Source organism: Lolium perenne, chromosome 7 (assembly GCF_019359855.2).
Source record: "Lolium perenne isolate Kyuss_39 chromosome 7, Kyuss_2.0, whole genome shotgun sequence".
In the NCBI taxonomy this organism is placed as follows: domain Eukaryota; kingdom Viridiplantae; phylum Streptophyta; class Magnoliopsida; order Poales; family Poaceae; genus Lolium; species Lolium perenne.
The window spans coordinates 69,703,580-69,725,479 of record NC_067250.2 but is presented as its reverse complement, the minus strand read 5'-3'; the positions used below and the strand labels follow the sequence as shown (position 1 = coordinate 69,725,479).

Genomic DNA, 21,900 nt, shown 5'->3' with positions numbered 1-21,900 from the left:
CTCATTCACAGCCACCTTCTGCGATCCGGTTTCATGCCCAGTTACTATTGTTGGACCAAGCACGGAGAAATAGGGGTTATGATGGAAGACAATGACGAAGAGGAAGAGGATGATGACGGTTATCCCAATTTCCCTGAATACGATGATACTGCAGAAGGCAATGAAGACAATGAAGTAGAAGATCAAGAGGCACCAGATGAGCCTGCTGATGATGATCTTGGCCGGGCCATTGCTGATGCAAGGAGAGAATGTGAAACTGAAAAGGAAAGGTTGGCCTTCGACAAGATGATAGAAGATCACAACAAATTGTTATACCCAACTTGCGAAGATGGCCATAAAAAGCTAGGCAAACACCTTTGGAATTGTTGCAATGGAAGGCGAGAACGGTGTCACCGACTCAGGATTTGGAAAGTTCTTGACAATAATTAAGAGGAAGCTTCCAAGGGGTAACGAATTGCCCTTGATGCGTACGAAGCGAAGAAGATTGTCTGCCCTCTAGGATTAGATGTGCAAAAGATACATGCATGCATTAATGACTGCATCCTCTACCGCGATGAGTACGAGAATTTGGATGCATGTCCGGTATGCACTGCATTGCGGTATAAGATCAGACGAGATGACCCTGGTGATGTTGAGGGCGAGCGCCCCAGGAAGAGGGTTCCTGCCAAGGTTATGTGGTATGCTCCTATAATACCACGGCTGAAACGCTTGTTCAGAAATAAAGAGCATGCTAGGTTGTTGCGATGGCACAAAGAAGACCGTAAGAAAGACGTGATGTTGAGGCACCACTGCTGATGGCTCCCAATGGAGAAAAATCGATAGAGAGTTCCCAAACTTTGCACGGGATGCAAGGAACTTACGGTTTGGTCTCGATGCTGAGATGGCATGAATCCTTTTGGAGAGCAGAGCTGCAGCCATAGCACCTGGCTTTGTGACTCTTTGTATATATAACCTTCCTCCTTGGTTGTGCATGAAGCGGAAGTTCATTATGATGCCGTGCTCATACAAGGCCCGAAGCAACCCGGGAACGACATTGATGTGTACCTGAAGCCATTAGTCGAAGAACTTCTACAGCTGTGGTCCCTAGCAGGTGTACGTGTGTGGGACGAGCACAAGCAGGAGGAATTTGACCTAAGAGCGATGCTTTTCGTAACCATCAATGTCTGGCCTGATCTTCGTTACTTCTCGGGACAGTCAAACAAGGGATACAAGGCAACCACACCCTGTGTACATGAGCTCGAAGGTGATTATTTGGAAAAGGTCGGAAGGTCGTGTACACAGGGCATCGTCGATTTCTTAGGCTTACCCATCCCGTAAGAAAGAAAGGCAAGCATTACAACGGTGAGGCTGATCACCGGAGGAAGCCTCCCCATCGTGATGGTGTTGATATATTTGGTATGGTCAAGGATCTAGATGTAATATTTGGAAAGGGTCCTGGCGGACGGTCTGTTCCGAATGACGATGCCGGACACGCGCCCATGTGGAAGAAGAAATCTATATTTTGGGATCTACCCTATTGGGAAGTCTTAGAGGTCCGCTCTTCAATCGATGTGATGCACGTGACGAAGAATCTTTGCGTGAACCTGCTAGGCTTTCTGGGTGTGTACGGGAAGACAAAAGATACACCAGAAGCACGGGAGGACCAGCAACGTTGGAAAGACCCCAAAAAGCTGCATGAGAGAGTTAAAGGACGTCATTTATCCAGCTACGCTCTTACAAAAGCAGAGAAGGAAATATTTTTTGAATGTCTTAGCAGTATCAAGGTCCCGTCTGGCTTCTCCTCCAATATAAAGGGAATAATAAATATGGAGAAGAAAACATTCCAGAACTTGAAGTCTCATGACTGTCACGTGATAATGACACAGTTGCTTCCGATTGCATTGAGGGGGCTTCTACCGGAAAATGTTCGACTGCCCATTGTGAAGCTATGTGCATTCCTCAATGCAATTTCTCAGAAGGTAATAAATCCAGAAATTCTACCGAGGTTGCAGAATGATGTGGTCCAATGTCTCGTTAGTTTTGAGCTGGTGTTCCCACCATCCTTCTTCAATATTATGACACATCTCCTCGTTCACCTGGTCGATGAGATTTCCATTCTCGGTCCTGTGTTTCTACACAATATGTTCCCCTTCGAGAGGTTCATGGGAGTCTTGAAGAAATATGTTCATAACCGTGCTAGGCCGAAGGAAGCATCTCCAAGGGCTATGGAACGGAGGAGGTCATTGAATTCTGTGTTGACTTTATTCCTGACCTTAAGCCGATTGGTGTTCCTGAATCGCGGCATGAAGGGAGACTAAGTGGAAAAGGCACGCTAGGAAGGAAATCAATGATATGTAGGGACGGGATTTCTTTGACTCAAGCACACTACACAGTCCTACAAAGTTCCACATTGGTGGCTCCGTATATCGGTGACCACAAGAACTTTCTACGCTCCCTTAACCCGGGGCAGTCGAACGATTGGATTAGACGTGAACACATGTCGACTTTCGGCGGTTGGTTGCAAAAACATCTCCTGAATAACGAACATATTGAAGATCAGTTGTACTTGCTGGCCCAGACACCATCTTCGACTGTAGTGACTTTCCAAGGGTACGAGATAAATGGGAATACATTTTACACGATCGCCCAAGATAAAAAGAGCACCAACCAAAACAGTGGTGTCCGCTTTGATGCAATAATGAATGAAGGCCCAAATGACACATATTATGGTTACATAGAGGATATATGGGAACTTGAGTATGGACCTTCTTTTAAGGTCCCTTTGTTTAGGTGCAAATGGGTCAACAAAACAGGAGGCGGGGTTCAGGTAGACAAGTTGTATGGAATGACAACAGTGGATCTCAACAATCTTGGGTATAGAGACGAACCATTCGTCCTAGCCAAGGATGTGGCCCAGGTTTTCTATGTGAAGGATATGTCTACCAAACCAAGAAAAAGGAAACATAAGGAAACAAATACATCAAACGATGAGCCAAAGCGCCACATAGTTCTTTCTGGAAAAAGAAACATCGTGGGAGTGGAGGACAAGACAGACATGTCGAGGAAGATTATAATCAGTTTGATGAAATTCCACCCTTCAGAGTGAACATTGATCCAAGCATCAAGTTAAATGATGAAGATGCTCCATGGTTACGGCCGAAGAAGATTAATTAAATGATGAAGATGCTCCATCATCAAGTTAATTGAAGAATGTTCATGGCACAAATGAGTATGTCAACATGGCAATCAATTTCCCATTTATTTTTGTGTAATCATGTAACTGTATGTAAGATATTAAAAGTGGAGATGCGCCACGGGAGATTTCCCAACCCTTTCCCCAACACACTCTTAGATGAGATGTAGTCGTTCAGGGGCTTGGCAAGGCGTATCGATGCTCCTTTTATAGGCACGGCACCTCTTCTACTTTGTCTTGTTCCTTCGACAGGGCGTCGTGCGCTACATGCTTTATCTCATCGAGCAGTGCGTCCACCCATGCGTTCTTATCCTGCCGACATCTTTAGTCCCGGTTGTACCCACCAGCCGGGACTAAAGGTTACCCACACGTCCTTATCCCACCGACAGTTTTGTTAGATGACACAAAAAAGGATCTTTAGTCCCGGTTGTACCCACCAGCCGGGACTAAAGGTTACCCACACGTCCTTATCCCACCGACAGTTTTTGGCGCCACTGCGTTCCCGCCTATTTTTCTTCCCGCGCTTTCCACTGCTTCCCGCCTCCGTCCTCCCGCCATTTTTTCACTATATATATGTTGGCTTGGCCTCCATTTACATATCACATCTAGACTCATATCTGCAAACCTCATCACCAGGTCACATGGCTTCCATCGTATCTCTAACCCTCCGGGAGGCGGAGGCGCTTTGCGCGTCGAACTACCCCTGCCCGCCGGGCTACCGCGTCCCTACCGGCTGGTTGCCGAGCGTCGGAGGGGTACCGGTCCCTCCCTGTCCCTCTAGGTGTGGCGCGCGAGATGGCCATCACGAACCACTACTACTTCGAGCTCACGCCGAGCAGCGGAGGAATCCCCGGTGGCATCCCGACTACAGCCCGACTTGGGAGAGCTTCTTCATCAATCGGCGTGAGAGGGCGCTCGCCGAGCACGAGGAGGGCGGCCCGCCTCCTTCGAACTTCAACGAGGCCGGCCGTCGGCTGTGGTGGCGCGACCGAACTCTCCGGGCGTCATGGCCCACCGTGGCCCCCGCCTGCGCTACCCTCGGTCCCAGCCCACGCGTGCTCTCCCGCCGAGGTTTGACTACCGTGACCCCGATGCCAGACGATGATGACGGCGACTACGACGACTACGATGGCGAGTACTATAGGGCTAGGCACGCAGTATGACTGAATGACTCGAACAGTCGAATCTGGCCATGTATCTTAATTAATTTTCAGTTGAGCTAGGCACGAGTACTATAGGGCTAGGCACGAGTACTATCTGGCCATGTATCTTAATTAATTTTCAGTTGAGTTCTCGTACTTTAATTCCACATGTAATCTGGCGGAAACTTTTCTCATCATCAGCGTCTGCCACAACGCCTTTCTTGAAAAGACAATAAAATAGATAAACCACGAGTCTAGTCGCTCTACTCGTCGTCGGAGGGTGTCTCTGTCCTAATGGCGTCCCACCGAGGGTCGTTGTCGGCGCGTCGTAGCGCGCGCCGCCAGCTCCGGGGTGTTGTACGTGCCGAGGGTGAGCCGGAAGCCACCGGCACGCATCTCGGCGTAGAACCTACCGTTCGGCCGCGCTCGGACGCCACGGAAACCGGACGAGCCGCGACGCGCGGCGGCATCCCGGCGACGAATGAACGGAGGCGACGGCGACGTGTGGTTCCGCGCGCACGCGGCGCTTTATAGCACAGCGACGCGGCAAGTTTGGCGACAGGTGGCGCGGGGAAGCGGCGGGCGTGGCACGTGGAAGCGGCGGCGACAGGTGGCGCGGGAAGCGGCGGGCGTGGCACGTGGAAGCGGCGGCGACAGTGGCGCGAAGCGGCGGGCGTGTGCACGTGGAAGCGGGATCTACACGCCGCACGGCGGTGGCGGCGGGGCGAGGCACGTGGAAGCGGCGGCGACACGTGGCACGGGAAGGGACACGTGTGGCGGTGGCGGTGGTGGGCAGTACACGGCGGTGGCCCGTACATGGCGGTGACGGTGGTGGCAGGCAGGTGGAGGTGGCGGTGGTGGGCAGTACACGGCGGTGCCGACGGTGGCCGCACACGGCGGTGGCGGTGGTGGGCAGGCGGTGGCGGTGGCAGCCACTACACGGCGGTGACGGTGGTGGCCAGCGGTGGCGGTGGCGGTGGTGGGCAGTACACGGCGGTGCCGACGGTGGCCAGTACACGGCGGTGGCGGTGGTGGGCAGTGACACGGCGGTGGCCCGTACATGGCGGTGGCGGCGGGGCGAGGCACGTGGAAGCGGCGGCGACACGTGGCACGGGGAAGGGACACGTGTGGCGGTGGCGGTGGTGGGCAGTACACGGCGGTGGCCCGTACATGGCGGTGGCGGCGGGGCGAGGCACGTGGAAGCGGCGGCGACACGTGGCACGGGGAAGGGACACGTGTGGCGGTGGCGGTGGTGGGCAGTACACGGCGGTGGCCCGTACATGGCGGTGACGGTGGTGGCCAGGCGGTGGCGGTGGCGGTGGTGGGCAGTACACGGCGGTGCCGACGGTGGCCAGTACACGGCGGTGGCGGTGGTGGGCAGGCGGTGGCGGTGGCGACAGTGGCCACTACACGGCGGTGACGGTGGTGGCCAGGCGGTGGCGGTGCGCTGGCTTTTTTTCATTTGAAATAAGGCGGGAATGAAATTTTTTAAAAAAATTGGCCTTTGGACCCGGTTTGTATTACAAACCGGGACTAAAGGCCTTTTGCGCGCGCAAAAACGCAGCAAAATGGCCTTTGGTCCCGGTTTGTATTACAAACCGGGTCCAAAGGGGGGCCTTTGGACCCGGTTTGTAATACGCACCGGGTTCAAAGGGGGGGGGGGTTATAACTGCTCATCTCCTTCCTCGCGCAAATCAATCGCGCGAGGAGGAGAAACTGCGCCGCCAGGCTGCCCGTTTGCCGCCGCCGCCGCCCTCCCGCACCCGCGCCGTCGCCGCCCTCCCGCGCCCACGCCGCCGCCGCCTCCCGCGCCCACGCCGCCGCCGCCCTCCCGCGCCCCGGCCGGCCTCGTCCGTCCGCGTCGCCCGCCTCCTCTCCACCGCCGCCCGCCGCGCCGCCGCCGTCCGCCTCCTCGATCTCCACCGCCGCCGCCGTCCGCCTCCTCCACGCCGCGCCGCCCGCCTCCCCTCCGCCGGCCGCCACCGCACCGCGCGCCTCCTCCTCGATCGGCAAAGGTGAGCCCGGCCCCCCGCCTCCCCTCCCCTTTTTTTTTTTTTTTTTTTTTTTTATTTGTTAGATTATAGTGTAGTTAGTTTGTTAGAAAAATTAGTGTAGTTAGTTTGTTAGTAAAATTTAGTGAAAAAAAAATAGTGTAGTTAGTGTGTTAGAAAAATTAGTGTAGTTAGTTTGTTAGTAAAATTTAGTGAAAAAAAAAATAGTGTAGTTAGTGTGTTAGAAAAATTAGTGTAGTTAGTTTGTTAGTAAAATTTAGTGAAAAAAAAAATAGTGTAGTTAGTGTGTTAGAAAAATTAGTGTAGTTAATTAGTTTGTTAGTAAAATTTAGTGAAAAAAAAAATAGTGTAGTTAGTGTGTTAGAAAAATTAGTGTAGTTAATTAGTTTGTTAGTAAAATTTAGTGAAAAAAAAAATAGTGTAGTTAGTGTGTTAGAAAAATTAGTGTTAGTAAAATTAGTTAGAGAAAAGTTAGAAAATTAGTTAGTTAGTGTTAGTAAAATTAGTTAGAAAAAAGTTAGTAAAATTAGTTAGGAAAAAGTTAGAAAAGTTAGAAAATAGATTCATTTGTGTCGGCGCCGCCCCCCGCGCGCGCCGACGACTTAGACCGTGGCGGTGCCGAGTCCGTAGCGGTGCCGCCGCGACATAGACTTAGGGTCGCGAAATAGAGAAAGAGCGAGCGAGGAGGAGCGCCGAGTCCGTGGCGGTGCCGGTACTGCCGGCGCCCCTGCCGACGCCCCCAAAACAGGGTCGTGGAACGCGGCGTTAGTACAAAAGTAGTGAAGTTTTTTATTTAGCACAATATCATGTTTTTTATTTATATTAGTATACATATATGATTTGTTTTCGTAGCTACGATGCCGCGACAGCGACAGCCGGCGGGCCGTGGTCTGACTCTCACCGAGGAGATGGAGCAGATGGGGGAGGTCCGGGACTGGGCTCCGCCGGGGTGGCACTGGGAGGTCTTAGCTTCCGGGTCGCGCACCTTGGTGCGGAATCCGGGTCCCGTTGTCGACCCGGATATTCTTTGGTGGAGGTCTTATGGGCCACGGTCGTTTCAGAGGGAGCCGGCCCCGCCGGAGGAGGTAGCTCAGCGCATTGAAGCGGAGGACCAGCACGTTCGCCGTTACATGTACGCGTTAGACAACATGTATAGGACCGGATGGAGCGTTATGCGGGGATCTCATGTTAGCTATGCTCCCGTTGTTGTTCCGTGGCTTTGGGGGCACACCCAGCGCGGCTCAGGACCCGGTCGGCGCCCTCTAGGACCCGGTCTGCGCGGTTGAGTGGTTGTAGTAGTGATTGATATGTATTAGGGTTAAATAAACATGAACCCGATCTATGTATGCATGTAACTGCAGTATCTGCTTTCAGCACTATATTATCGATCCTTAGTTAAGAACTACACATATGTAACTCCATTTTCAGTTTTCTGCATTATCCTTAATTTGATCATATGATGGTTCCTATGTATAGCTTGCAGGTCGTTGTAGAAAGCATGGAGAGAGATGAAATTCAAGAAAATTTCATGGAGGAACTCATAGCAAACGGTACTCTGGATGATCGCGACGACGACGTTATTCCAGATGATGGCGGTGACGATGTCACCGCAACTTATTTGAATGCCTCCGGTGAGGGAGCGGAGGATATTGAGGAAGAAGATCCTAGTGGCGCCGGTGAGGAACAAGATCATCATAATGGCTCCCGAACTGTAGTTATCACCGAGGTATATAAATTAATTAAGCCGCTGTTGATCGACTAGATGCATTAACTAATGAAATTGTACTGACTATGAACTATTTCTTTTTTAGCCCTCCGGATCGAGCACTTCTTCTGTAAAGTCGAGGAAGCGAGGCCCGGCCAAAAAGTTGGATGACGGTGTTAGGCACGACATCACCCACATCGAGAATGATGGTAAACCGATTGCTCCAGAGAAAGGTGCAAAGGCATTTATAGCTCAATGCGGAGTGCTTGTTAGGGACCACGTCCCGATCACCGTTCGAGAATGGCACAAGCCGAAGGGACTAGTGCTGTCTGCAGAGGAAGAAGCTCAAGGTCTTTATATCGATGATGTAGCCAAAAACAGCATTATGAACAAGCTCATGGCACATTTCAACATAGTACCCGAAGAGGGGGGTGACGCTGAGAAGGCCAAGATGGAGCAGGCCCTCCGCGAGTTTGGCAAGAAGAAGATGGCCGAACTATTCAAGAGCCACAAGAAAAGATTGCGCCGCCTTATCAAGTTAAAGAAGACTCCGGACAGTGAGAAGGTAAAAAGTCACTGGGACGAATTCGTGAAGTACAGCACGGAGTCAGAAGAATTTTTGAGAAGGTCGGAAATAAATAAGGCAAATGCTGCGTTGAAGCTATATCACCAAATTCTGGGTCCAGGTGGATACAGGGCTAACCGTCCTAAGTGGGAGGCAGCTGAGGCGGAACTGACCAGTAAAGGGATCAGATTAGGGACACACGGTTGGATCGAACGGTGCAAGGAGTGGTTCTACGGGATTGGGGGAACGTTGGATCCAGAAACAGGGAAGTGCATCTATAAGAAAGCTCATCTGAAGGTTCCCATTGATGCCCTGGAAAAGGCACATAGGGACGTGGAGGCGGGGTTGTTCCAGCCCGAAAGAGAGAACGATGAGCTGACACGCGCCCTTGGGAACAAAGAACACGGCGGACGAACACGAGGCACAGCAGGCTCCGTTCCGTGGAAGTATGGCTTTCCTGCGGAAAGGAAGAGATTTCCTGATAAAAGCCATGAGAGGAGGAAGGCAAGGGAAACAGACCGCCTGGCTAACTTAGAGGAGGGTATGAGCACCATGCAAGCCCAATTAACCATGGTAACCCAAGTACTTACATCTCAGATGGCTCGGGGGCAGGCTGTAGATCCTGCACTGCTCAATGCCATCGCCCCGCTGCAATCTCAACCACACCGGAAAAGCAGCGTGGCTTCCTCTCAGCAGGTGGATAATGATGATGCTGATGACCAGGTGGTCGAGCCTCCTCGCTACCCCCCCGTGGATGATCTCACTGAGAGCCGTCCTTGTGAGCTGCATGTTAAAGTTTTCAACCTATCCTTCAAGGCGGCGGTCGGCATCCTCTTACCTACAAGGTCTTACCATTGCCGTCCGGTCCAAGACGACTTTGCTGTTGTGATGGTGGATGAAGTGTTGAGAGAGTATGAGGGGTTGGTGCTTGAGCACCCTGCAGGTGAAGATGGGGAAATCAAAGAACTGGGAGAAGCCCGTAGAACCACCGTGCAATGGCGGAAGGAGAACATTGTGTTTCCAGGTGAGAAGCCAACAAGCAGGCCACCTCCGCCTCCTCCGCCACCTCAGTCTCCTCCGCGTGATGATTCTCCTCTGCGCGATGATGATTCCCCTATCCATGACCAGTCTCCTCCGCGTGAAAATACTCCGCCGCCTCCTCCTCCTCGTCAGGAGACTCCGCCGCTTCCACCTAAGCAAAAGAGGAAGCGGTCCGCGGCACCTCCTACAGCTCCGAAGAGATCATCAACTCCAATGAGGGAACAGACTCGAGTTGTTGCCACATGAGCAGACTGAAGAGCAAAAGGCGTTTCTTGCAACTGCGCCGAAGAAGATGTTTATTCCACCGCAGACAGTGAAGCACTTTGCCGAGACGAGAATGAAGAGACCTGAGCCGAGAGCTGATTATGACCGCTCTCTTGGACAGTCCTCTAGAGCGATGAAAGAAGCAAAAAAAGTCGCCCAGCTTGGACAGCAGGACATTCAGGCCGCACCCCACTTCATCGTGGAGCCATATCATGATCCAGAGACGGCATCGATGATCGAACGGGCGGCTAGAGCTCGGGGAGCATCAGTTGAGTACGAAGATTACTATCCGACGGCTCAAATGGTAAACAAGTATAGATACGGATCTGATCTCGTCAAACCTGGCGAGCTCGCGCGTCTAGGGACTCAGATGCGAAGGTTGCATGACTGGTACCTGAAAGCCTGTCGAAGAGGTGATCGCTACCTCACGTTGTATCTTAGAGATGAGCATTACTTCCGGGGGGAAGACGAGATAAACATTGACGTAGAAGAACTGTTTCAGTTATTCAATCAAGATGCCCTCGACAAAGCTGTCATCAGTTGCTACTGCCTGTAAGTGATTTATTTGTGTAATTAAGTTTGTAGCTCATTCATTTGCACTAACAATTATCCTCATTATATTCTTTGTGTATGCTATACATTTAATTATGTAGAATGAAGAAGCTGGAATACAAAAGAGGCAAGCTCCTACCGCTGGGGTTCATAGACCCAAACACAGTTCATGAAGTTACGGTTCGAGACTTCGCCAAGGACACAGAGGACAACATCGTAATGTTTTTAGAGAAGCAAGCAGACAAAGAGGATATATTCTTTCCCTACAACTTCAAGTGAGTGTTATATATAACATACATTATGCTTGTGCACCTTCCACTTTATTCTCGTAATCATTGAGCTATGCTTGTGCAGTTTCCATTTTATTCTCCTAATCATTGATCTTCACCTTGGAGTCGTAAACGTCATGGACTCGAAACGTAAAGAATATGCGGAATGGGCGGACATGGCTGCCATCCTCCAGAGGTAGTTTCAATCAATTTCGTATTGGCATCTTCATCTGCTCTAATTCGAAGATATCATCAACTAATCAATTACTCATTTACTCATTATTTTTTGCCGGGCAGGGCTTGGAAACGGTTCATCAATACTGTTCCGGGTGAATGGAAACCGGAGCTTACATTTAGAGATTACCCTGTAAGTAGTACTATATATATAGCTATGTCCGTGAAACTTTATATATGATATTTACTTTCAATACGATGCTTGATTATTAGTTTGATCGAACTATTTTTTCGTAAAGTGTATGAGGCAGGAAAAAGGGAATAACTTATGTGGATACTACGTCTGCACCTTCATGCGTGACATGTCCTGTCCCAAGGGTGGGGATGCCCAAATACACCACACTCGTGTACGATAACAAATTTTCACAATTAATCTTAATTAGTACCATCTATTGTATTGAGTTCCATTCATATATTGATCTCCTTTTTTAAATATAGATGACACGCCTGCGGGACACTCTCATAACAGCGGATCAAATAAAAGCAATTCAAGAGGAAATCGCGGGATTCTTTATTACCGAGGTCCTTACCCCAGGTGGAGAGCACTATCGGAAGATCGTGACGTCGGACGATATTCGTTCAGGAAAAGTTGTATTGTAAATATGCATGCATTACGTGTACTGTGTTGACTATGTCGTGTACTGTTGACGATGTCTATATATATTCATGACGATTTTTTGTGGTTTCTTGAATGATATATATATGCATTGCTGAAACTCTGCCGCGGCAAGGGAAACAGACTGTTTCTCTGCCATGCGGCAGAAACGCCTGGTACAGCCGAAATCTGTGCCGCGGCAGAGAAATAGCAATTCTCTGCCGCGGCAGAGAAACATAGGCCCGGTTCGTACCACGAACCGGGACCAAAGCCCTTCCACCGCGAGCTCCCTGGCCGCACCACGTGTCGAGGCCTTTAGGCCCGGTTTATGTTTGAACCGGGACTAAAGGGTACCCCCTTTAGTCCCGCCTTGTTGGTCCCGGTTCGGGAACCGGGTCTAAAGGCCCAAATGGACCGGGCCTATTGCCCCGTTTTCCACTAGTGAGAGAGCATTTACCTAATAAAAGATGAAAACTTGCACCTAAATCAAATATCTCATCACCACTGCCTAACAGAACCTTTAGATTATACAGAAGTAATGCACATGAGTGTTCAACCGTCCTTATTATTATGTGAAAGATATAGTTCATAAGAAAAATAGAAAGCAACTTCCTGTCTGTGAAAACTAGATTTTGATGTGCGCCTTGGCGCACGATCCCGTGAGACTCATTATAGGTGGGAACATGATAATAAATATTCTTAAGTTTTAAAAATGTAGCAAATGACACTAAATTATATAGAAAACCATTCATTTGTATACCACCAGGGAAACACGAGAAAAATATTGCCTAGACCAACAAAAACAAGGAAGGAACACCAAAATCATCACCTGCATAGGCAAGACATTGTCGCAACATGGTCTTTAAAAGTCACTGCACAAGGGAGACACATATAGAAGAAAATAAGCCGATTACATATCATCTGACAGCACGCCGGCTCACTAAGAGGATCTACAGGGCCAACAGCACCAACACGAGACACGGTCATCCAAACTACTAAAACTGCAATAACAAAAACAGACCATGCAAGTTTCCTACAAGCTTGCATTCCCTCGTAGTTGAAGTCACTAACCACAAACACATACAAACCATGCAATAAGCACACAACTTGCATGGCTGATTCCTCGTACAGACATCGCGAACCGGACTGACACAGTTGACCAAACAAAGAACCAGGTGGGTCTGGGCTCCCTCCTAGACAACAACGATGTCAAGCTCCATGCCTCCATGGATGGAACCATCACCACCCACCTCACGTAGGTCCCTGGGTCTAAATGCATTTATCTTTAATTCTAGGTATAACCCTGATAGAGAACATACAAAAATAGTGATTTAATATTTGGGCAGCAAGAGATAGGAAAACAAATGAGGAGCATCATAAAAAATAATATATACTATGCAAAGGCAAACAAAAATGATGACATGTAGCAAAGACCATCCCTCTACTTGTTCTGACAAAAAATTAAGTAATTCATGGAAGTGAATCTAGACCGGCAATACGTGTGTTGGATGGACCAGAGCACAAGTTCATACTATAAATGGTACTCGGTTAGTTATTTATCTGTGAAGTGTGATATGAACTGTGTCAAGAGAGGCAAGATAAGAAAAAACACAAGTATGTGAGAACCTCCAAACCAATATATATGCTATGTCAACATACTCTTGAGCATACATAACCATTATCTGTTCTGACTATAAAAGTTTCACTTTCTGCAAGCATAACCTAGACGATAAGAGGAAGGATGGTGGAAATGATTAAGGGTTAGGCATAGAAAAAAGTTTTCAATTGCGGTACTTCCCTTTCTTTAACTGACATATAAATGAAACCTCCTCTTCCACCTTTTTATCCATTCTAAATAAAATCGAAGCTATTAAATTTGTAGACATATGAAATTTTTATAACAATGATAGAAACAGAAATCCCTACACAGTAAAGTTCGGTTTGCTATGCCTGACCATTCTAGTTCTATTATCCTATCACCTTATTAACCCTTAATTATTTTGAGCAAAACAAATTGGCATAGGACTGCATATTACTCTCATCTGATGATTCAGTTTGAGAAAATGTATGTTAGTCGAAATCTCTAGAAACAATGTGACCAACCAATGCAAAGAAGTAGCAAGCACTCCTATGAAGCTTCAACCCCAGGAGATAATTAATCAAACGAAGGAGCAAATAAGAACCAATGAGTGCATAACAATTAGGTGACAACAAATAGTATTTAAGATAGACAAAACCAATGTAAGTTGATAAGATGCCTAACCTACATATAATTGGCCAAGAACACACTATTTTACATGAGGTATATTAGAAACATCATGATGTTTTACCACAATGGATAACTATTAGGTAAAGGACAATTTATCCACCCAGTAAGTTACGTAATATGCAACAATGAATAGAACCGTTGTTAGATCGAACAATCAGCAAGAACCACAAATCTTGTCTATTTAATAACCAATTTAAAATTTTCACACGCGAGAACAAATGGAGGTAAGCAAAAAATGAAGCTTTACAGACCATGAGGTTAATAAATCAGAAGGAAAAAAAAGGAAAACTAAGTTAGCTAACTAAAGCGGGAGAATGCAAGTTTTGTACAGATAAGAACATAATCCGAAGGCATCCTTATAGAATTATAGGTGAGGATGTTAAACACAAAATCATTAAACTCTTCTAGGTAGTTTGCGGTTCTGCAGGTCACACATATGGCTTCACATAATAGAACTAATGGTTTTTACATGCAAAATGACAGAAAATTAGTTGTTCGCCCGTCTTGGGCTTGTATAAACCTTCTTTTATATGAATGCCACAGTGCTTTTTTACGTTTTCGCGAAATAATTGTACCGATGGTATTACCACGCAATTTTTGCCATTGTGTACCCAGGAAAATAGATGTGGGTAACTATGACCATGCGTGACACATCGGCACGATGCAGCAAATAAAGGAAATGCATTCTTATACTACATTACTTTCACCAATATCCAGTGGAAAAGGAAGAGCAGGTAAAAATCAGAAGCGAACCATCAGCCTAAAACAACTTGTTTCATCGCTACAGAAAGCAAGCATTTTCGGTCAGTAAGCCGGTAAAGAGTCACGAAAAATTAGCTTTGATAGAAAATAACATTTCCACTTCAGAAACAAAACAATCGGTAAATGCAATTAAACAACACACAAAAGAAATAGAAATACCATGGTACTCTATGTCCATGGTCATTCTGCTTGTCCCAAAAAAAAAATGCAGAACAAACTCGCAAAGTAAAAGCATACAAGTGGGATAACCAAGTAAAGTTTAAGAAGGGAAATATTAAAATGGTAGCATGAACTGATCTACACTATAAGTATGACAAAGTGAGGTTTTTACTCCCAATTTACAACATTTCAAACTTGAAATCATGTATAGGAGCATCTGATATGATAGCACGAAGACACAGTATTGTAAAGGGAAACTTCTCTAGATAGTTAAAAAAGCAATAATGCCAACTCAGAGGTACCGAGATAAGGAAACAGTAGAACTGATACTATTATTATTGACTGAAAAAATGGAAAAGCGCAATGTTGTTGTCCAGTTATGATGAAATCAAAAGAACAATTATTTTCCATATTTGGGAACACAATCCAACAGAAGAAAAGGTGTATATACTAAAGTAATTAAAGTTTGTTCTGTCAAAGAAGCAGAAATAGCTCAAAACTTCTAGCATGACAGGGTATATCTATACACTGAGGTTATCTGAGGGCACAACATTACTTCTAGCATGACAGGGTATAGATATTTGGGTCAACGAAATGGTTTATAGTACCTTATAAGTTATTTGCATGTATGAAGGGACATGATTCTTCGGCTGCCTTCCTTTTGAGTATCTGCATAAGACAACTGATCACAAGTAAGAAATAGTGTTAATATGATTGAGGAATAAATTAAAAGAAGAACCAAGTGTAAGAACTGGGGTACAAGAGGGAATGTCTTGTGGAACAACACCCACTTGTCCAAAGGGTAAATTTTCAGGCTTACTACTTTTGTGATCAGCGGGTGAGTAATGTGTTTGGTTGATTAGCACTTGGAGGAAAACTGGGAAGCAAGCTAAATGCATTGGGTGAGGAAACCAAAGTTAAATGAATCTGAATAACACAAATAAGTATAAACTTAACCAACAAATAACAATTACTTACAACTCTTTCATTCACACCAATAAAAGGCAATGTAATAGTGTTGATCAAAGCTAATGTAATATTATTCTGACTGAAATATGCTAACACAAGAACTTAAGTTGATCAAAGCTAATGTAATAGTGTTGCAAACACCATGGGAAAATAATCTAAAACAGAAGATGCTAGGCTGCATGAAAATAGTAGTGTCAAAGTTAAGAAATCAAACATAAATGAAATTTTTTCTAAATTCTAGGGCAGAAAACAAAAATGAACACCTCAATAATGTTCTGTTTTTAGATGTACAGAGTATAATTCATGCACTTGCATATTGCATTTAGAAGTTAAAATTATCTCTGGGTCGTTGTTGTGAAGAACTACACACACACAAACATAATATAGCACACATTAGTCATGTCCAATTTGGAGCTTATGCTTTATCATATAACACGATAAAGTGAAAACATTTAGTCAAAGAACTAAAAATAAAAGGAGAGCAGCTTTTGGTGATGTAGCTTTGTAAGATCTCATTGGTAAGAGCCTATTTTACTCACTGTTTTACTGATTCACTAATGCTCCTTCCCAAAGCCGGACCATCCTTCATATCATAAGAAAAGGTGAAATGGTGCAACACGTATCACCTTAAGACAAAAATACTTATGGGAAGTCCAAGGCAGTAACACCACCAATAGCTCCTCACAACAGTGTCCGTAAATAATGCACGTTGATGGCAGCTCAGTCACACTGGTATCTAAAGATCACAGTTGGTAGATGAGTTTTTCTTGCAGGTTAGTTGGTTAATTTCCTTGATTTGCTCTCAGCATTTACGTTCTTATTAGGCCTTACAGATAAAAATGAGGAACTGCCAACACAAGATGAATCTTGGCTAATGAGATGAAGGCAACAATGAGAAACCTTTGTTAAAAGCGAGATTATTCTTGACCCGGGTTAAGAAATAAAAATTGTAACAGCTAACCTAGGTCCTGAGATGACTGCCAGCATAGACTCATGGTGGTTGAAGCGAGGGCTCACCCAATGATGCATCATGTTTTATGTATTGCCGCCACGGCCGCTTCGCTGCCTCATACCGTGACACAACAATACCTCCTAGAAAGGATTGATATCACGTATAAAGAAGATGAAAACTCAAAAAGAGGAGCTGCCAAATATCAATTCATAGTTCATACTTCCAAGCAGAACTAAAAGCTGACAATAAAAGACAAACAAACTAGAAACATATATTGTCACCATGCATTTCATAAAAGGTTCAGTTTTAAACAAATAAGTGTAGACATCAGTAACAGCTATGTCAACATTGACAACTGGGGCGTCCACCTAATTACATGTAGCATCCTTCGAACAAATGGGAATCGATCGGTAGTGTAGTATCAAGTTTTTTTTTTTTTTAGATATGGGAGCATGGCCCCGGCCTCTGCATCAATCGATGCACACAGCCCTTTATTAATAAAATAAACGTTAAAGTCAAGTGCTTATTACAAAGAACATGTCTGGTAAACAAAGATCACTAAAACAAAACGGATCGAAACATCTGCAGACGAATATAAGACCAAAACTATCCGTCTAGAATCCTGCTAATGTGACGCCATCCAGTAGCCTGGAAATAGCAGTCCTGAGTGACCTCCAGGAGCCGGTTGCATCCAGTAACCATAGTATCACGCTGGTCCGACGGGAGCAGATATGCCCATAGTTGTAGCCAATGCGCCGCACGAAGAATAACCTGCAAAAAATTTGTGCCCCTTTGTTTATTAAAGATGATATCATTCCGGCTAGTCCAAATCGACCAACAAATTGCCGAAACACCAATTCTAATATAAGCTTTGTCCCTCTTACTCACTCCGTTTAGCCAATTACCAAACATATTAGTGACATTAGAGGGAGGTGGAATATTATATGTAAAGAAAATCATTCTCCAGACAATTTTGGCAAAAGGACAATGAAGAAACAGATGGTCAACAGTTTCATTATTGTTACAAAAACAACATTTTTGACTTCCTGTACATTTTCTCTTCATCAAATTATCCTTAGTAAGTAAAACCCTATTACTTAGAAACCACATGAAAATTTTAATTTTTAGAGGAACCTTAATCTTCCAAAGGTATTTCCGCAAAAATCTAGTATGTCCATTCATCATATCAAGGTACATTGATTTGACAGAGAATAACCTAGATTCATTTAGGTTCCAAACAAAAGCGTCTGTTTCATTGGATAACTGAATAGACATAAGCCGCTGACACAAGTGTAACCACAAATTGTATTTGTATTCATTGAAAGTTCTTCTAAAACCAATATTCAGCGGTGAGTGAGCCAAAATCGAAGAAACCAACTCATTTTTCCGTTGGACAATATTATATAACGATGGATACTGTAAAGATAAAGGGTATGCGCCTAGCCAAGTGTCCTCCCAAAACCGCACCGTCATCCCATTACCAACTTTGAACTTCCCTCTCTTAAAAAATTCCGGTTTAACCCGCATAAGCCCCTTCCAAAAAGGAGAATCTGTAGGTTTGGCCTCAACTTGAGCCAACGTTTTGTTTTTGATATACTTATTATGAAGTAGTTGTTGCCACATCCCTTGTTCATGTAACAATTTAAAAAGCCATTTGCTTAAAAGACATATGTTTTTTAGTTCAAGTACCTCAATCCCCAAACCCCCTTATGTTTTACAAGTAGCAAGTACCAAGAACCATATGTTTTACAAAAGCTAACAAAACATATATAACTATTGTTCTGCGGAATTTAGAAGGAATCTTAGAATAAAATGCTACCTACCATCCAATCATACTTACCCTGAATCTGATACACAGTTGCTTCTTGGTTCAGATCAATCTGCACCAGCACGCACAATAGAAAGCTAACATGCATAAGCTCATTGTTGGTTAATTGAATAATATATTTAACTGTTGGCCACAAGATGCATATGATACCTTCAATTGATTTTAGAGAATAATGAAGCCCTCACATATAAATGGAAAATTCTATTCATTGGAACGTACATCTCCCACCAAGAGCTACTGGGGCAGATGGACCGTGACCTGTAAAATCACTTTATTATTTGTTTCAGCATCATATACCTCCAGAAGATTCAATGCAACAAGCTGAAATCTGTAGACTACGTATAATTCATTTACCTGATGCAGAAGCACATATGCACCAGTGCAATTCTGCAATCCACTCAGCTCTACTTTGAATAATACATGAACAGGAAATCCTGCAGTGCAATCAAGCCATCGGGCACATGCTCCAGTGCGTGCAAATCAATGCCGTCTCTCCTTGTCTCAGTCCCTTCTATCATCTCTTGATGAATCTGTAAAAAACTCAGAATGTTGAGTTTAAATCTTACAACCAATATAAGGAATCTGACATAATAGTTCAGAAATAATCCTAGAAATCTGACATAATATGTGATGCATATCTAGAACAATCCAGCACAAAATATCTTTTCCTGAAATTTGTCTCATATATTTCACCACCAATGAAAGCTTGCACAGGCAAGTCACACATTGTAGATAAATTTCAGAGATAAAAAATTTATTGAGTCTGCCTGGAATTTTATCAAATACCTTGTAGGCATAGATAAAAGCTAAATTTCAGAGATAAAAAATTTATTGAGTCTGCCTGGAATTTTATCAAATACCTTGTAGGCATAGATAAAAGCTAAATTTCAGAGATAAAAAATTTATTGAGTCTGCCTGAAATTTTATCAAATACCTTGTAGGCATAGATAAAAGAAATCTACAAAGAGATATCAGGTGAAAAAGATGATTGAGCACCTGCAAGCGCACATAAAGAGGACCAGAGATGGAGGAAACGTATCTGCTCCTTTATCTTCTTCTCATGCTTCGGTCTATATTACTCCATCCCTCTTCTCTCTTATGCTCAGAGGCTGTGTGGTTGCGGGGCTGGAAGAGGCGAAGTCCAGCTGCACGAAGAAGGGAACTGATGGTGAGAGACATGACTTGGGATCCTCTGTACGATCTGACTCTAGCGCGAGGGCAATGATGATGGAGGCGTTGTGGATCCATCCCATGCAGCCGCGAAGCAGCGACCACCTACTGCTGCTACTCCCGGTGATGGCGCGAGGTGGTGTTGCGAGCGGCGGCCTGGGATTCCTCCTGGCGATGCGGCGCTGCGAGCTCGACTGAGAGACGCGCGCGGTGACCCGAACGGTGGAGGAGGAGGGTGGATGGCAGCAAAGCAGGGTGGGAGAGAGGAGAGCGACGAGGGGATTGGGAGGACAGCGAGCGAGAGGATTGGGAGGAGGAAGCGTGCGAGCGACGATAGACTGTTGTCACCTCAAAATTTTAGTTGAGCAAAGGGATTTTAACACTGATATGTGGGGCCTAATTCAAGAGTTAGACTGCAGTCAGCCTGCTAGAAATTTCATAATGTTGTGAGCGCCTCGTAGATTGTACGGATGGTTCACCGGCGAGCGAGGGTGTCGCCTCAGGTTGGTGCCATGATCGGCAAGTTGAGAAGATAACATGGGTAAATCAAAGAAATAAGAAAAGTAGGGATTAGCAATTGAAAGACTGGGGATACACATCCTCTTTATAGGAGGATGAGACCAGGAGGCCTGATGGAGACCTATTAAGACTAGTAATAGTATTTAACTAGCAATTTGGCTCATAGGAGCAAATGCTCTCATTATATAAAATAATTAAAAAACAATTTTTAAAATGTTAAAAAATTCTGATATAAATTTGTTGGTGTACATCTTGACATTCTATGTTAGTGCACAAATTTTTGTGGAGAAACAACATTTTGTATGGCGTGTACAAAAAAGACAAAAAAATATCCTGTACGTAGTCGTGTTATAGCATCAAAACTTGTCTTTTTTACAGGAGCCACAATTGTTTTTAGTTTTTTTTGAAAACTTGTGTACCAACATAAAATGTCTAGATGTACATGTAAAAATTTAGTTTAGAATTTTTTGACACTTTGAAATGTGGATTCACATAATGGGAGCATATGCTCCTATGAGCCAAAGTGCATTTCCCATTTAACTACTCCTACTTTGCTTGGACCTGACATGAAATAACTCCTACTATCCAATTGGTACGTACTGTAATTGATTTTGACTCTAATTACGGAAGCTTCTACCAGCTACTACCATCTATACTATTGATGACATAACACTACTCCCGCCATGCAGACATAGCTCGTCCTCGAGTTGTGATTCATGGCGGATCTTCCTCCTCGGTATCATCAATAACTTCAAGGTAGAAAAGGCAGTGACATCGGTGGCCTCTTGAGAATTTTTTTTGTCGCAGTTGAAGCACAATTCCTTCTCCCTTCTCTCTGCCATCTCTACGGCTATCAATCACCGGAGTATCCGCTCTTCCCCAACCAGAACTGTACCCTTGAGGGACAAACCTTGTGGTTGTCCGATAGCCATGGAAGAAGACTTATCCTTAGAGGTTGTTGCCATTATAGTTGTGCGCTGCCGATACATCTCAAATGTATCTACTTTTTCAAACATTTTGCTCAAAGATTTGCTCTGGAATCTCACCATACTTTAATAAAAAACAATGCTGAATCTGACGCTGTTTTTAGCAATGTTTTGTTTCTGTCAGTTTTCGCAGGAAATAAAATCAGGAAAAAAATGCTAGGAGAGTTTTTCCTCAAAATAGAGGGCCTGGATCTTTGGATCGCGAGAGGGGAGCCACGAGGCCCAAAAGGGACCAGGTGGCGCGCTCATTACCATAGGGCACGCCACCTAGGGCCTTTTAGCCCTCAGTCGTCGCCACGCCTCCCTCCTTCGCGTGGTGATTTAAATACATAAAAAACCTACCCCCCTGGAAGGACGAGACGTTTCGCGAAACATAGACCAACCGAGACTATGATCTTCGTTTCGGGGGGTCAGATTGATCCTGCTCTCCACCCCGGAGAGAGGGATTGGGCTTATTCATCATCACCGCCACCAACATCATCACCAACAACCATGGGCTCACTCTCCATCACCATGAGTGAGTATTTCTTTGTAGGCTTAAGAGATGGATGGGGTTTGGATGAGATTGATCATGTAATCATCCATATGTATCATGATTTGAGGTGTTTGTCTTGAAGATATTCTTGTATGAGTGTTGGTACACCTTTGCTATGTTTAATGCTTGTTACTAGGGCCCGAGTGACATGAGTTCAGTACTGGACTTATATTGCTTTATCATATATATGAGGTTGATAT

General features: G+C 45.2%; 1 protein-coding gene and 2 long non-coding RNA genes across 3 annotated transcripts; 2 read left to right on the top strand and 1 right to left on the bottom strand.

The window, feature by feature from the left end:
- Nucleotides 1-7,806: 7,806 nt before the first annotated feature.
- LOC139833611 (uncharacterized) lies at nucleotides 7,807-9,883 on the top strand. The gene is made up of 2 exons (XM_071823931.1): nucleotides 7,807-8,052; nucleotides 8,138-9,883. The coding sequence occupies exons 1-2, from the start codon at nucleotides 7,825-7,827 to the stop codon at nucleotides 9,881-9,883; spliced, it is 1,974 nt and encodes a 657-aa protein (XP_071680032.1). The 5' UTR covers nucleotides 7,807-7,824.
- Nucleotides 9,884-10,174: 291 nt separating this feature from the next.
- On the top strand, nucleotides 10,175-10,919 carry LOC139834170 (uncharacterized). The gene is made up of 3 exons (XR_011749609.1): nucleotides 10,175-10,453; nucleotides 10,555-10,728; nucleotides 10,808-10,919. It is a non-coding gene; the product is annotated as an uncharacterized lncRNA (long non-coding RNA).
- Nucleotides 10,920-17,088: 6,169 nt separating this feature from the next.
- LOC127313034 (uncharacterized) lies at nucleotides 17,089-19,993 on the bottom strand. The gene is made up of 6 exons (XR_007858754.2): nucleotides 19,770-19,993; nucleotides 19,487-19,635; nucleotides 18,845-19,020; nucleotides 18,641-18,748; nucleotides 18,503-18,542; nucleotides 17,089-17,433 (listed from the first exon to the last, which is right to left on the bottom strand). It is a non-coding gene; the product is annotated as an uncharacterized lncRNA (long non-coding RNA).
- Nucleotides 19,994-21,900: the final 1,907 nt, after the last annotated feature.